Source organism: Sceloporus occidentalis, unplaced genomic scaffold, assembly GCF_023333645.1.
Source record: "Sceloporus occidentalis isolate IW3139 unplaced genomic scaffold, rSceOcc1.0.p SCAF_4, whole genome shotgun sequence".
Classification (NCBI taxonomy): Eukaryota; Metazoa; Chordata; class Lepidosauria; order Squamata; family Phrynosomatidae; genus Sceloporus; species Sceloporus occidentalis.
This window is the reverse complement of record NW_028316984.1, coordinates 46,243,357-46,256,806: the sequence shown is the minus strand read 5'-3', so window position 1 is coordinate 46,256,806 and position 13,450 is coordinate 46,243,357. Positions and strand designations below refer to the sequence as shown.

The following is a 13,450-nucleotide window of genomic DNA, read 5'->3' as shown; positions in this document are numbered from 1 at the left end:
GGTGTGTGTGTGTGTGTGTGTATGTGTATGTGTATGTGTGTGTATGTGTGTTGTGGGCATTTGGGTCAGTGTTGAAGGTTATGATCTGCCCTTGGCCCCATTTTCAACCTCAAAATGCAAGCTAATGCATTCTGTATCCCCCACTTTTTGCCACCCCCGAATGCCTCATACACAGGTAATAATAATAACATCATCAACAACAATATTAATTCCTCACCTCAGAATGCCAGAAAAGGATGCTTTTTTTTTTTTTTGCTCTCCCTAGGCTATCCCTGAATTCCTTAGAGACAGTAGCAAAAGCTGTATCAATTTGCCAATTTACATAATTGGGAAGAGAAGCATTACATTCGATTGGTAACATTCATTCGCATTGCAGCAGTCATTCCAAAGGAAATAATAGGCTACCCCTCAGAGACAGTAGCAAAAGCTGTGTCAATTTGCCAAGTTGCAACATTACATTCATTTTGTAACATTCATTTGCATTGCAGCAGTCATTCCAAAGGAAAAATATGCGCATAGATGGAGAAAAATAATTTTAAAAAATCCAAAGGGAAAAGGTCTTTGTTGGATCGCAGAGGCTTCCCTTGCTGTAGCGCCCTGACCTCTGTCTGTCTGTCTATCTATCTATCTATCTATCTATCTATCTATCTATCTATCTAGATATATTTCTGTTGCCAAAAACATGCACATGTTTTGTCAAAAATAATAATAATAAATCAAAATCAAAGGGAAATGGTCCCTGATGGATAGCAGAGGCTTGGCCTCCTCTGCCCCCCCCCCAACCTGCCCTGAATTGAACCCGTCAGTCACCCCCTTTTTGCCTCCTGTCACCCTTTGCCTCCATATCCTTTTTCCTTCATCTCTTTCCTCCTCCCCCTCCCCTCGGATGAGGGGAGGGAATGCTCTGACCTCTGCCTGCCTTCTGACATTAATCCCTCCCTGGCTTTGCCACGATCATGATCGAGGGCAAGTTCATATTTCGCGGAACCCGGGTCTTTTGAGAAAAGACGGATTTTAGCCCAATTCCCGATAACCCGGGGTAAGGGGCATTTCCTTGTGCAAGCCTCGACATGGATTGTGAAAGAATCGGGCCCAATATGAACTTCATGTGGAAGAATCAATTTCAAAACCGGGTTAAAAGGTAATGTGAATGGCCCCTAGGAAGGATGGCCTGAATTGATGATGGTCGCCTACTCCCTGCATCATCGTTCCAGAGCTGTTTGCTGTACTGTTTCTGAAGTCTTCCTTAGACAAAAAGATCCCTTCCAGCCATGGAACGAAGATAATGGATCAAAACCACGATCTTTATTTCTTCATAGTAGTGACTTGTACAATTTTGTGATGGGAGTATGTTCCTTTTTTTCAGATTGCAAAGCTTCTGTTGGAACATGGAGCTGATATAAATTTAAGCGACAAACAAGGCAGGACACCACTCATGGTGGCTTCTTGTGAAGGACATCTGAGCACAGTTGAATTTCTGATCTCCAAAGGTAAAATGAATGTTCAGGATTTGTACAAAATGTTTTTTGTGTACTTTTAAGATAAACTAGTCATCTTGACAGCATAACAACCAAAGTGGCTCAAGATATGTTTTATGATTTAATATTGAAATCTGTACTGCAGGTTAAAATTATATTTTATTCTATGAGCATGGAAGAGAATAATCAATGTACTTTTAGAGACAGGCTATCATATTTACATTTTGGTTTAACAGAGTATTCTTCTCTCTGAAAGAATGCTTCTTTGGCTTTTTCATTAGGTGCAGACATTTCGTCGCTGGACAAAGAAGGCTTGACAGCGCTGAGCTGGGCTTGCCTCAAAGGCCACAAGAGTGTGGTCCAGTATTTGCTTGAAAAAGATGCCACAATAGACCAGACAGACAAGAATGGACGAACACCCTTGGATTTAGCAGCTTTCTATGGAGACTCAGATATTGTAAGTCAAGTCAGATCCTGTGCCTGCTATAAGTTTGCACTATCTGAAACCAAGCCACAGTACTCTGATGCTGCCAACTGGAATGCTACCGTAATTTAGCAAATTCAGGTTCCCTTTTTCATGCATCTGATGTTGTCAGCAGAAATGTTTGGTTGAGAGAAAGAACGACTCTTTTATTTAATGAAGTGTGTAGGGACACATCTAATTTATTTATTGTTATGTATTTATTTCATCTGGCTCTTCAGAGTGACTTATAGATTGCTAACTTGACTGTTCCCTGCCCTCAGTCTTACAATCTAAAAAGACATGACACAAAAGGAGAAGGAAATGGCAGTGGAGGAGAGGGATTAAGTCTAGCAGATACTGCCGGTTCTTCTGTTTCTTGGCCTGGGCATGGTGGAGCTGTGCCTGCCTCTTCTTATCTCCCTCTGAGGCCAGGGTGGTAGCAGGAGCTGTGCCTGTCTCTTCTCACATCTAATATTGGGTTACTGTTACTTCAATTTGTAGAAAGTGTTTCTGGAGGGAATACTGGGGAAAACAATCCTTTATTTTGATTTTTAGTTGGTACCTCTAAACTTGGCCTGACTGTTAAATTAATGTTGCATAATGAAATTTTGAAAAAGAATAGAGTATCAAAATACAGTACAGGATCAAAAATAACTACTATCTTATAGAGACATTACATTGTTCTACTGTGACGTGAACAAGATTTCTTGACAAGAAAAAGTCCTAAAACATCAATAAGTATGCATATATTTGAGCATTAACAAACCATTCAGATTAAGAGGAGAATTAAAGGTTTTACAAATTCACTCAAGTCATTGACAAGAATTTGTAAGAATGATTAAAAACTTTCTGACTTGTTAGCACTTATGCCTGAAGTGTCTGCTTGATTACCAAGACAAGAATGGACAGTAATTGATCTTGGAACTTATAGGCAAGCTGGAGAACAAAAGGAAAGACAGTTCAACAGTGTATTAATTTAATGAAGCTGGTGCAGAAGATGTTTGTGGTGAACTGTATTCACTGTTATACAAATGTATTTTATTTTTTTCTCAATCACTCTTCTAATTTATCATACATAGGTGCAATATTTAGTGGAGAAGGGGGCAGTTATTGAACATGTTGACAATAGTGGGATGCGCCCACTGGACAGAGCAATTGGATGTCGAAATACATCAGTAGTTGTCACACTTCTGAGAAAAGGAGCCAAATTAGGTCAGTGAAAACATAAATAAAACTTTTTTTAAAAAAGTTATTGCTTATACAAAAAATAATAATAAAAAAATTAAATCCCTTCCATAGCATACTGCTGTATAAAATAGATTGGTGATCATAAATATGTGCAACAAAAAAAGATCATATATTTCCTAGCAGTTCAACTTCTATTTGCTTTTAAATATAGTAATTGAAGCCTGCATTCACACTGCACAATTGTAGCACTTCAATACCACTTCAACAGTTGTAGCTCGGTACTGTGGAATCCTGGGATATGCAGTTTGATGCGCTGCTTATAAAGCTCTACTGCAGTAACCTAAACTTCAGCAGAGAATTCTAAATACCTCACCAAACTACAAATCTTAGGATTCCATAGGATGGAGCCATGACAGCTAAAGTGCCATCAAAGTGCTGTAATGTGGATATGCCCCAAGTATATAGTTTTTTTTTTGTGGGTTTTTTGGGCTATGTGGCCATGTTCTAGAAGAGTTTCTTCCTGATGTTTCGCAAACATCTGTGGCTGGCATCCTCTGCTGGTGAAATGTCAGGAATAAACTCTTCTAGAACATGGCCACATAGCCTGAAAACCCCACAAAAAACTATGGATGCTGACCATGAAAGCCTTCGACTGCCCCAAGTCTCCTTACAAATGTTGAAATAGCAACAACCAGAGCAGCAGATTAATGAGTCATGTGTTCATGCTTATAATTTTAAAGGTAGCGTCATTAGTAATATTTGAGTAGTAATTTGGGTCTACACAAGTTGTTGCTATTAAACATGATAGTGTACATTCTTTAAAAAGGTTATTCTTTTGAGCACTTTGGTACTCCATTGTTTTAAAGCAGATGGAATTCAGTGCAGAATACGAATTATATTATACATTTATTAAATTTGATTTGAAAGGTTCAGTGTTATTAGCAAAAATGTGATTAGATGTGAATATTCTAAATTTCAGGAAACGCGGCATGGGCCATGGCTACTTCTAAACCTGATATTCTGATTATTCTTCTGCAAAAGCTAATTGAAGAAGGAAACATAATGTACAAAGTAGGTGATCTTTGCTGTTGCTTATAGGATTGAGATCTGGGTGTTGTCTCACTAAACTGTTAAATGACAATCGGAGACAGCAGTTTGCTAAATATCTGGGTTTATTCAAGGTTGAATGTTTGTTGGATTGCAGCCTTAAAATGTTAGTTTAGACATACAGTACAGTACAGTACAAATCATCTTCAAGTCTGGAGAAAGCAGAATACAAATAAATAAACTGTAACTTCAAATGTAAGCAAAATAAGAGGCTCATATTGTAACCGTTTTTCTGGTGGTGGCACCTGCAGTCACACTCTTAGCAACCATTCATCAGGATTCCCCAGAATATAATCCAGCCTTCCAGGTCACCATTATTTTCTCTCGGACAGATCTAGCTTTTTGTACATGTGCTGAAAGAGGGAATGATGCCTTCCCCAAGAACTTTGAATACAAAGCAGCCAATCTTTTGGGCAGTTGAACTACACAGGAAGTATTACACCTTTGCCCTCACAACCACACAAGCATTTTGGAGAAAATTCCTTATTTATCTTGTTTAGTTTTGTTTAGCAAAGACACCACTTTCAATATACAGTCGCCCTTCCTTTTTTGCGGGGATCCGTTTCAGACCCCCCCCCCCTTACAAAAACGGTGTTTCGCTTATATTTAAGCCCCATTGGCTTGAATAGAGGTGGACACTCTATTCATTCTCCCTCTATTTGCCCCTCGCACATAAGCGAGGGACGTGAGTCCGCAGACCACAAAGAACGGAGGGAGGACTGTACTTCTCTATATTGTGCAGAAGCAGCTCTCTAAGATTGGGAAATCCATATTGTATTATGTTGTCCTTCAGTAAAAGATTTTTTTATTATTATTTTAAGCTCCCATTCCCTTTTAAACCAGTAATATTTTCATATGTGTGGTTGGCTAGAATTTTGTGCAGTTTTGATACTTGACTGTTGGTTGTGTTGTGGGAAGTTTATACAAAATGTTTCAAATATCATTAGAGATCTTAATGGGTCCCCCCCCCCCCCCTATATAAATTATTAGCAAATGTAAGAATTTGGAACTTATGGAGCTGGGAGATCTGAAGACCATCTACACATTTATCTAGATGTTCATATGAAGTTTTCCTTATGGAAAATAAAATAAAGCGCTTAAGTCTCAAAAGGTGTTGCTAGATTCTTCTTTTCAGCTTTTCCCCCCTTCCTTTTTCGTTTATTGTAACGAACTGTAATCCTGTTTTGTTTTGGATCTTCATCAAATTTATGAAGTACCATAGAGAACCTGGGAACCTCTAGCTTCTCTTGCATGCATGAGGGAAAACAAGCAGACATCTTCGCCCAAGCAGATCTCCACTCTGACAGACTTGTGTACAAGTCGAGAGAAGGTTTTAGGATCAAAATTTTGGATTTTGATATGCCCCGTGGATAAGTCGAGGGCAGAATTTAGGAGACAGATTTTAAGATTGGCTTCAAAGTGGAAGCGGAGAAGGGAAAAGAGAAGCTTGGTTTTCAGAGGAAACATGAGGAGGAGGAGGAGCAGCAGCAGCAGCAGCAACAGCAAAGGTTTGGAGATCAGCTTCCAGGCCAAGGGAAAATGGGGAAATCCAAAGAGGAGGCAAGCTTTGGAGATCAGCTTGCAAACGGAGGGAAAATGGGGAAATGCAAAGAAGAGGCAAGGTTTGGAGATCAGCTTGCAAACGGAGGGAAAACAGGGAATGCAAGGAGGAGAAAGAAAAGTTTGGCGATAGGATTGAGAAGGGAATCACTACATGCACACTCACACTGGTGCCTCGCAGCTCTTTCAGCAAGCGCTGCCGAGGCACAGAGAGTGGGACATCAGGGCTACTTTTTAAAGGAGCTTTATGAGCATTATTACTGTTTGTTGTTGTTGTTGTTAACTGTCCTCCAGTCGATCTCAAGCCATGGTAACTGTATTGACCCGTGTATAATTCAACCCCTGATTTTAGGGTCAATATTTGAGCATAGATTTCTCGACTTATAGTTAAGTATATACCAGGGGTAGGCAACCTTTTTGAGCCGGGGGCCGGGTTGCTGTCCCTCAGGCGACTGGGGGGCCGAAGCTGGGGGGTGGAGCTTCGACCCTCCGGGGCGGGGCCACGTGCCAGGGGTGGAGCTTCCACCCTCTGGGGCGGGGCCACATGCCGGGGGTGGAGCTTCCACCCTCCGGGGCGGGGCTGTGTGCTGGGGGGTGGAGCTTCCACCCTCCAGGGGCGGGGCCGCATGCCGGGGGCGGAGCTTCCACCCTCCGGGGGCCAGGCCTCCCCATTTTTGCTGGCCCCTGACGGGGCCCTAGGCCCCGTCAGACACCAGCAAAAAAGCTGGGGGCTCCCAGGGCGGCAGGGGGCCCTGCAGGAGGGCTCCCAGGGTGGCAGGGGGCCTCTGCAGGGCCCCAGGGATGGCAGAGGGCCCTGCAGAGGCCCCCTGCCACCCTGGGAGCCCTCCTGCAGGACCCCAGGGATGGCAGAGGGCCCTGCAGAGGCCCCCTGCCGCCCTGGGAGCCCTCCTGCAGGGCCCCAGGGATGGCAGAGGGCCCTGCAGAGGCCCCCTGCCACCCTGGGAGCCCTAAAGCAGGGCCCCAGGGATGGCAGAGGGCCCTGCAGAGGCCCCCTGCCACCCTGGGAGCCCTCCTGCAGGGCCCCAGGGATGGCAGAGGGCCCTGCAGAGGCCCCCTGCCACCCTGGGAGCCCTAAAGCAGGGCCCCAGGGATGGCAGAGGGCCCTGCAGAGGCCCCCTGCCGCCCTGGGAGCCCTAAAGCAGGGCCCCAGGGATGGCAGCGGGCCCCGCAGAGGCCCTCTGCCATCCCTGGGGCCCTGCAGGAGGGCTCCCAGGGTGGCAGGGGGCCCTGCAGAGGCCCCCTGCCACCCTGGGAGCCCTAAAGCAGGGCCCCAGGGATGGCAGAGGGCCCTGCAGAGGCCCCCTGCCGCCCTGGGAGCTCGCCTGGAGGGTCCCAGAGACGGCAGCGGGCCTCCCAGAGGCCCCCTGCCGCCCTGGGAGCCCTCCTGGAGGGTCCCAGAGATGGTAGCGGGCCTCCTAGAGGCCCGCCGCCATTGCCGCTGCTGCCGCGGCGGCCACTCTGGGCGCCGCCATTTTGGGCGGCAAAATGGCGGCGAAGTCTCGCACGACCTCCCCGCCATTTTGGGCGAAAAAATGGCGGCGCCCATAGCCCCAGAGGCCGCTATGGGCGCCGGCATTTTTTCGCCCAAAATGGCGGCGATGTCTCGCGCGACCTCAGGGAAGGTCGCGCGAGACTTCGCCGCCATTTTGCCGCCCAAAATGGCGGCGCCCAGAGCGGCGAAAAGCCGCGACGGGCGGCCGCAGCGGCGGCGGCGGCGGCGGCAGGGGCAGCCGGGGGGCGGCGGCCAGGCCTTCGCGGGCCGCATCCGGCCCGCGGGCCGGAGGTTGCCGACCCCTGGTATATACGGTAGGCATGTTATTATCCTTACAGTGATTTTTTTTAAAGTAAGTAGTTGATCTGAGTTCTAATTGAGATACTCTTTGAAATACAAGTCAAAGTAGATAGTAGACCAAGACCCCAGTGACTTGCTGTCAGAGTGGAGATCTGCTTGGGGGAAGATGTCTGCTTGTTTTCCCTCATCCATGCAATAGAAGCTAGAGGTTCCCACGTTCTCTATGGTACTTCATAAATTTGATGAAGATCCAAAACAATACAGGATTACAGTTTGTTACAATAAAATATTTGTCGGTAGATACTTATATTTAAGAGCCAGTATGGTGTAGTGGTCTCAGTGTTGAACTACAACTCTGGAAACGAGGGTTCAAATCCTTGCTCAACCGTTGGGCAAGTCACTCTCAGCCTCAGAGGAAAGCAAAGGCAATCTTCCTCTGAACAAATCTTGCCAAGAAAACCCTGTGAGAGGTTCACCTTAGGGTCGCCATAAGTCGGAAACAACTTGAAGGCACACAACAATAACAGATCTTTAAAGTTCTCTGCAATTTAATCTACAGTATTTACATTCCACATCAGGTTTCAGTTCCAAACACTGTGCTATTCTCTGTATATATTATAAAAACCTCTTGGCATTGAAACTGCATGAGCTAACACAAATATTTTCTTAGTGACATGTCTGAATAAGCATTATTGTCTTTTTTACTATAAAATCCAACATTCTGGATTTTTTTTTTTAAATGTTGGCAACTGTTAATATGTCAATTTTTAAAAAAAGCATTTACAAATCAAACTCAAATTTCTCTGCTTTTGACCTTGCAGAAAGGAAAGATGAAGGAGGCGGCACAGCGGTACCAGTATGCCTTACGGAAGTTTCCTCGAGAGAGCTTTGGAGAAGAAATGAAAGCTTTCAATGAACTCAGGGTTTCCTTATATCTGAGCCTGTCAAGATGCCGTAGAAAAACAAATGTAAGTTTTCCCATGTTTTTTTCCTCTTGTAGCAAATGGCAATGATGTCACAGGTCCTGAGTTGGGAGTTGCCTCTTCAAGTGTCTGGATGTGTAGCTTTCAAGCCCCTGTGATGTACAGTTATATAACTTAAACAAGAGGCATGTGAAACAATGTTGATGCACATCATAGAATCATAGGAAAGGCCCCATTTGGCCCAGCTCTTGCATAGCAGCAAGAATTAAACACTCCAAAGAGATAGCCTAAAACTAAACACTTGCAAAAAGATAGCCCTCCAGTCTCTGTTTAAAGGCTTCCAGAGTTCACCACCATCCAAGAAAATTCACCACTCTCTAAAAACCCACTGAACAATGTGCAACAGCAGTACTGCAGTTGCAATGATGGCAATGTATTTCTTTACAGACATGCTTTGATCAAAGCACAGCAGTTACAATACAGAGGCACAGAGTACTCAGCAGAAGTGTAATCAGGAATTGGCTGTGAAGACTTGACTTTGCCCAGCACAGAAGTATAGAGCTGGGTCACTCATCCATATCACATTGTATTATTGCAATAATTTTCTGAAATAAATATGTCAAGATTTGAAATATTTATTTCTTTTTCTGGCAGGACTTTGGCATGGCAGAGGAGTTTGCTACCAAAGCACTTGATATCAAACCCACGTCCTATGAAGCATATTATGCTAGAGCAAGAGCCAAGAGGAACAGCAGGTACTGACAGCCAATTTTCAGCAATAATTTATCATGGTAATGTTCATGGAGGATGTGTTAGCTTAATCTTTTGAATAGTCATTAGGAAGCAGCCTTGGTCCCATGTAAGCTTAGATGCCCTTCGTTATTTCCTCCTGTTATTTTTTGACAAGACAGGAAAGAATTTGCCATTTCTGTCCTAACCTGTGCCCATCACTTTTCTTATTAATTCCATGATCACTGTGTTGGTAATGTTTAGGTTGGTGGAAACTACAGTCTCGCTGTAGTGCAAGGACAGTGTTTGCAAGTATAGAATGAATCCTGCTGAAGATATGGATATGCTGGGAGCAGCTGCCATCCCTGGGAGGAGGAAGCATTTCACAGCTCTGTGCTAATGTTCCCATCACCTTTTAAATGTAGGAGAAAAGAACAGGAACAAAGAACTGAATCTGACTGTTAAGTTCTAACTACAGTAGATTCATTGAATTCAACATTCAACACTTGATTCAATGAGTTTCCTATATTTGCGACTAGCTAATAGGATACCAGCATAGTGTAGTGGTTTGAATGTTGGATTAGGACTCTGAGAGACCAGGGTTCAAATCTCTGCTTGACCATGGACAACCACTGGATGATCTTATGCAGGCCACACTCTCTCAGACTCAGTGGATGGTATTGGCAAACTTCTTCTGAACAAATCTTGCCAGGGAAATAGCATGATAGTGCAAGTTCAAAATGATTTGCAAGTACACATCAACAACTAGAATGCAAGCCATAGACCAGGGATGGGCAACTTTTCGGGTCTACATTGCCCTCAATTTAAAAAATTAGACTTTTCCAATGACCCTAGGATATAGGAACAATTTTGCCACATTTTGATCTCACTGGACCACTAGACTATTTTAGATGGAGGCCTCTCACTCTTTTCTCTTTTTGTGAACAGGAAGTAATGGGAAGTGTTTGGGAACATTTATTTTAGGATGCTTGGGAACAGCCTTGGCCCCACTTTTCTCTGCCAGAGATGCTACTCAAAGTTATTAACCCGTAGTGGCCCTTAAGGCTTTCTCTATCACTTCTTTTAAGGACTTCTGAGGTACTGTAGAAAATGTGTGAGGTTTATCATACAAAACGAGAAAGGAAAAGGTGGTGGTGTAATATAGGAACAAGCTTCTGAGACACATGCTTCTTGGTATGTACTAGTTAAATTGTAATTAATTTAATTGAATTTATTTCCCCCTTCCCATTCAGGCAATTTCACGCAGCCCTCAGTGATCTTCGAGAAGCCATAAAACTGTGCCCTGGTAACCAAGAAATAAAGAGGCTGTTAGGCCGAGTTGAAGAGGAGTGCAAACAACTCCAGAAAACACAGCAACAGAAGCAGCCATGTGCTCTGCCAACGCAACAGAGCAACGATTCTGACAATGAAGTGGAAGCCCTCGTCCAGGATCACTTCAGCCTAGAAGAGATAGAAGAGGAGGAATTTTTGCATGAAGAGGAGGCTGGTCCATCCACACAGAGGCTTCCTGTCCCCCAAGCTGCTTTAACCTGCAGCAGAAACCCTCAAGAAGGCAGCCAGCAGAAATTTAGGCCAATATCCCCACCAAACAGAGCAGGGAATAAATACCTAAGAGAGCCTGGCTTGACCATGCAGCCCACAAAACAAGCCCAGATAGTAAAAACCAACCAGCACCTGAACTCTATCCAGTCTGGGGCAAGAACAGGATCTGGCCAAACTGGGACAAAGACTCAGCCCATTCAATATCTTCCACCAAGCCCTGTGGCCTCCAGACATCTCTCAAACCCAAACAACAATAAAAATCAGCATTTCGAAGGGCCAAACACGATGTCAGCAGGTGTTACTTCAGGCAGTAACTCTGCATTATTTAGCGAAAGACTAACAGCTGTCCAGGTTCCTTATGTGCAGCATGGTGACAAAGGATCTTCTTACTCTTTCATGAGTAAGTCCAAAACACACGAGAGGCTAGCTGTCCACACGCCTCCAAATCTGGAAAAAGGAGGTCCACCACTAGCTCAAGGAACTGGCGAGTTAAGGCAGCAAAGCTCTCTCTGCCCTGGTCCACTTTCTGTCAGCATGGTACCTTCCAGCTCAACAAGCAGCTTGTCTTCAAGCAGTAGTTTCTCTGAGAACATGAAAGGACAAGGCCCAGACATTCGGCTGAAGGAAAACAAAGTTGGCCAAGGTCAGAGTGGATCGGCAGAACATAGGCCTCGCAATACTCCCTTCATGGGGATCATGGATAAAACTGTACGGTTCCAGCAGCAGCAACAGCAGATGCTGATGACAAATCCATCCAATCGAAGTTGGCATGGCCAACCTGCTGAAGTGTTCCTAAAAAGTGCTGGGGCAATTCTGTCTTCGAGCTGTGAGCAATTCTCTGCCAAACAGCCAGGCAGTTCTGCCTATCAAACTGTAAATTTCCCTTCTTCCATTGTAATACAAGGAGAGAGTATCCAGAATGGGACTCCGTGTAAAGAACTTGAGGAACTGAAGTGCCAAGCATCTGCCAGTACCCAAGATGGCAGGATAGCTAAGCCAGTGGCTCATTTGTACCAGGAAGTTCTCTCTAAACAGCACTCTCAGCTTAACACATCGAGTCACATCACTTCCACAAAGCCAAAGCGATCGTTTGTAGAGTCCAACGTGTGAACAGTTGTAGCTGTTTTATTTTCACAAACTAATAATAAGGATAAACCATGTCTCTTTGGTTGTAAAACTTAGTGCATAGTGGCAGATAACATAACTGATATTAATCGCTAATACTTTACAGAGCGTATTATGAAAAAATGATCATTCAGCCACTTCTTGAATCTTTATCAGGCAGACTAGGATGACTGGAAGTATTAACAGGTAGTGGTCACCCATTACATTAAGCTCTTTTTTTATACAGTAGCAGATGAAGTCCATCATTTGTTGGAAAACTTTCTTAGAAGATTCAAGACTGCCTAATTAGATTGGTCAGTATTCCAAGTTAAGTCTTCTTTTTTTTTTTTTAAGGTGAATGGTGGAAAAGGCTGCAACCCTTTTTACACTTATTTTAGACTAAGTTCCATTGAACTCAGTGGGACTTATGTCTGAGCAAACATGTATTGAATTGTGCTTTGTACAGTCAGTATATTATGTGATGGTTTAAAATTAATTCATACACAGTGGTGGGATGCAGATCTGTCCATAATTTTTTTTTCTTTTGAGGAAATATTTATTCTTTCTGCTTTACAAGGATGCAGGTGTAACTTCAGGAAGTCTATCACATCTGTGCAAATTATTCTGCAGACCCGTTTGATCCTGTTATCTGGCTGTCATTGACTTCAGTTATTACCAGGCAGGAAGTGACTTACATGGGGTTTTGCATGCATTTTGTTCAACATCCTGGTTATTGCACTGAGTAATATAAGATTATAACATGTTAACAACATATAAACAGCACTTTACATAGTTTATCTAAAACACATTTTGAGGTGCTATGTCACTACAAGATTGAGAATAAGGAAGAGGGTTGCAAGTGTTGCTAGTGTTTTTATAAACAATGAAGGTCTGGGAGAGTGGTATAGTATGTGCATTTTTTATAGGAAGGACATCTGATACTTTTCCTCAGTGAGAAATGCTTTTATAAATTACAAGAATGTTTTTGAGATGACTAGTTTGTGAGGGATATTCCTGTAAGTAACAAAGGTTGAGGTTATATAAGCTGGAGTAGTCTGTTGCCCTTTTAACAATAACTCCTCTGTGTACAATATGTATGTACATTATTATAGCATTCTCGCATGATTTTTTAAAAATAAAAACCATAAAAGAATTTGCAATTTTGAAATGAACTGTTATTCTCTAGCTTATTTATTGTTTCTCTTGGTATTTGTAAAATCTTATTTTATTCTCTTGTTCTGTAGATCTATTTTTTTGCACAGCTACTGTATTTTTCCCATATGAAATAAAAAAAATTATTAATATACAGTAGTTTCTAGTTGAGTACTATATGATTCTTTGCTAGTACAACACAGACAATGCAGGTCATTGTTAATATCTTTAGTCAGGAATGACTACATATTTAAAAGGTGCAATACACTGCATTTGAGTTACTGTCCAAAACTGAGAATACATGAGCAAGTTCTGTATTCATGCCCTACTGTTTCAATTCATATTTAGTGATTTTTTTTGGTCCTGGCCC

At 43.3% G+C, this 13,450-nt stretch overlaps 1 protein-coding gene across 6 annotated transcripts in view; it reads left to right on the top strand.

Annotated features, from left to right (window-relative positions):
* The window catches only part of TANC1 (tetratricopeptide repeat, ankyrin repeat and coiled-coil containing 1), a 178,805-nt gene extending 165,596 nt beyond the window's left edge, over positions 1–13,209 (top strand). For all 6 annotated transcript variants that reach the window (XM_089519957.1, XM_089519958.1, XM_089519956.1 and 3 more), the window contains 7 exons: positions 1,367–1,490; positions 1,760–1,935; positions 3,021–3,153; positions 4,109–4,200; positions 8,431–8,577; positions 9,187–9,287; positions 10,515–13,209. In XM_089519957.1, the coding sequence (XP_089376083.1) occupies positions 1,367–1,490; positions 1,760–1,935; positions 3,021–3,153; positions 4,109–4,200; positions 8,431–8,577; positions 9,187–9,287; positions 10,515–11,934 (2,193 nt within the window). In that variant the 3' untranslated portion in view covers positions 11,935–13,209. The remainder of the gene's footprint in view (positions 1–1,366; positions 1,491–1,759; positions 1,936–3,020; positions 3,154–4,108; positions 4,201–8,430; positions 8,578–9,186; positions 9,288–10,514) is intronic.
* The last annotated feature ends 241 nt before the right edge of the window (positions 13,210–13,450 follow it).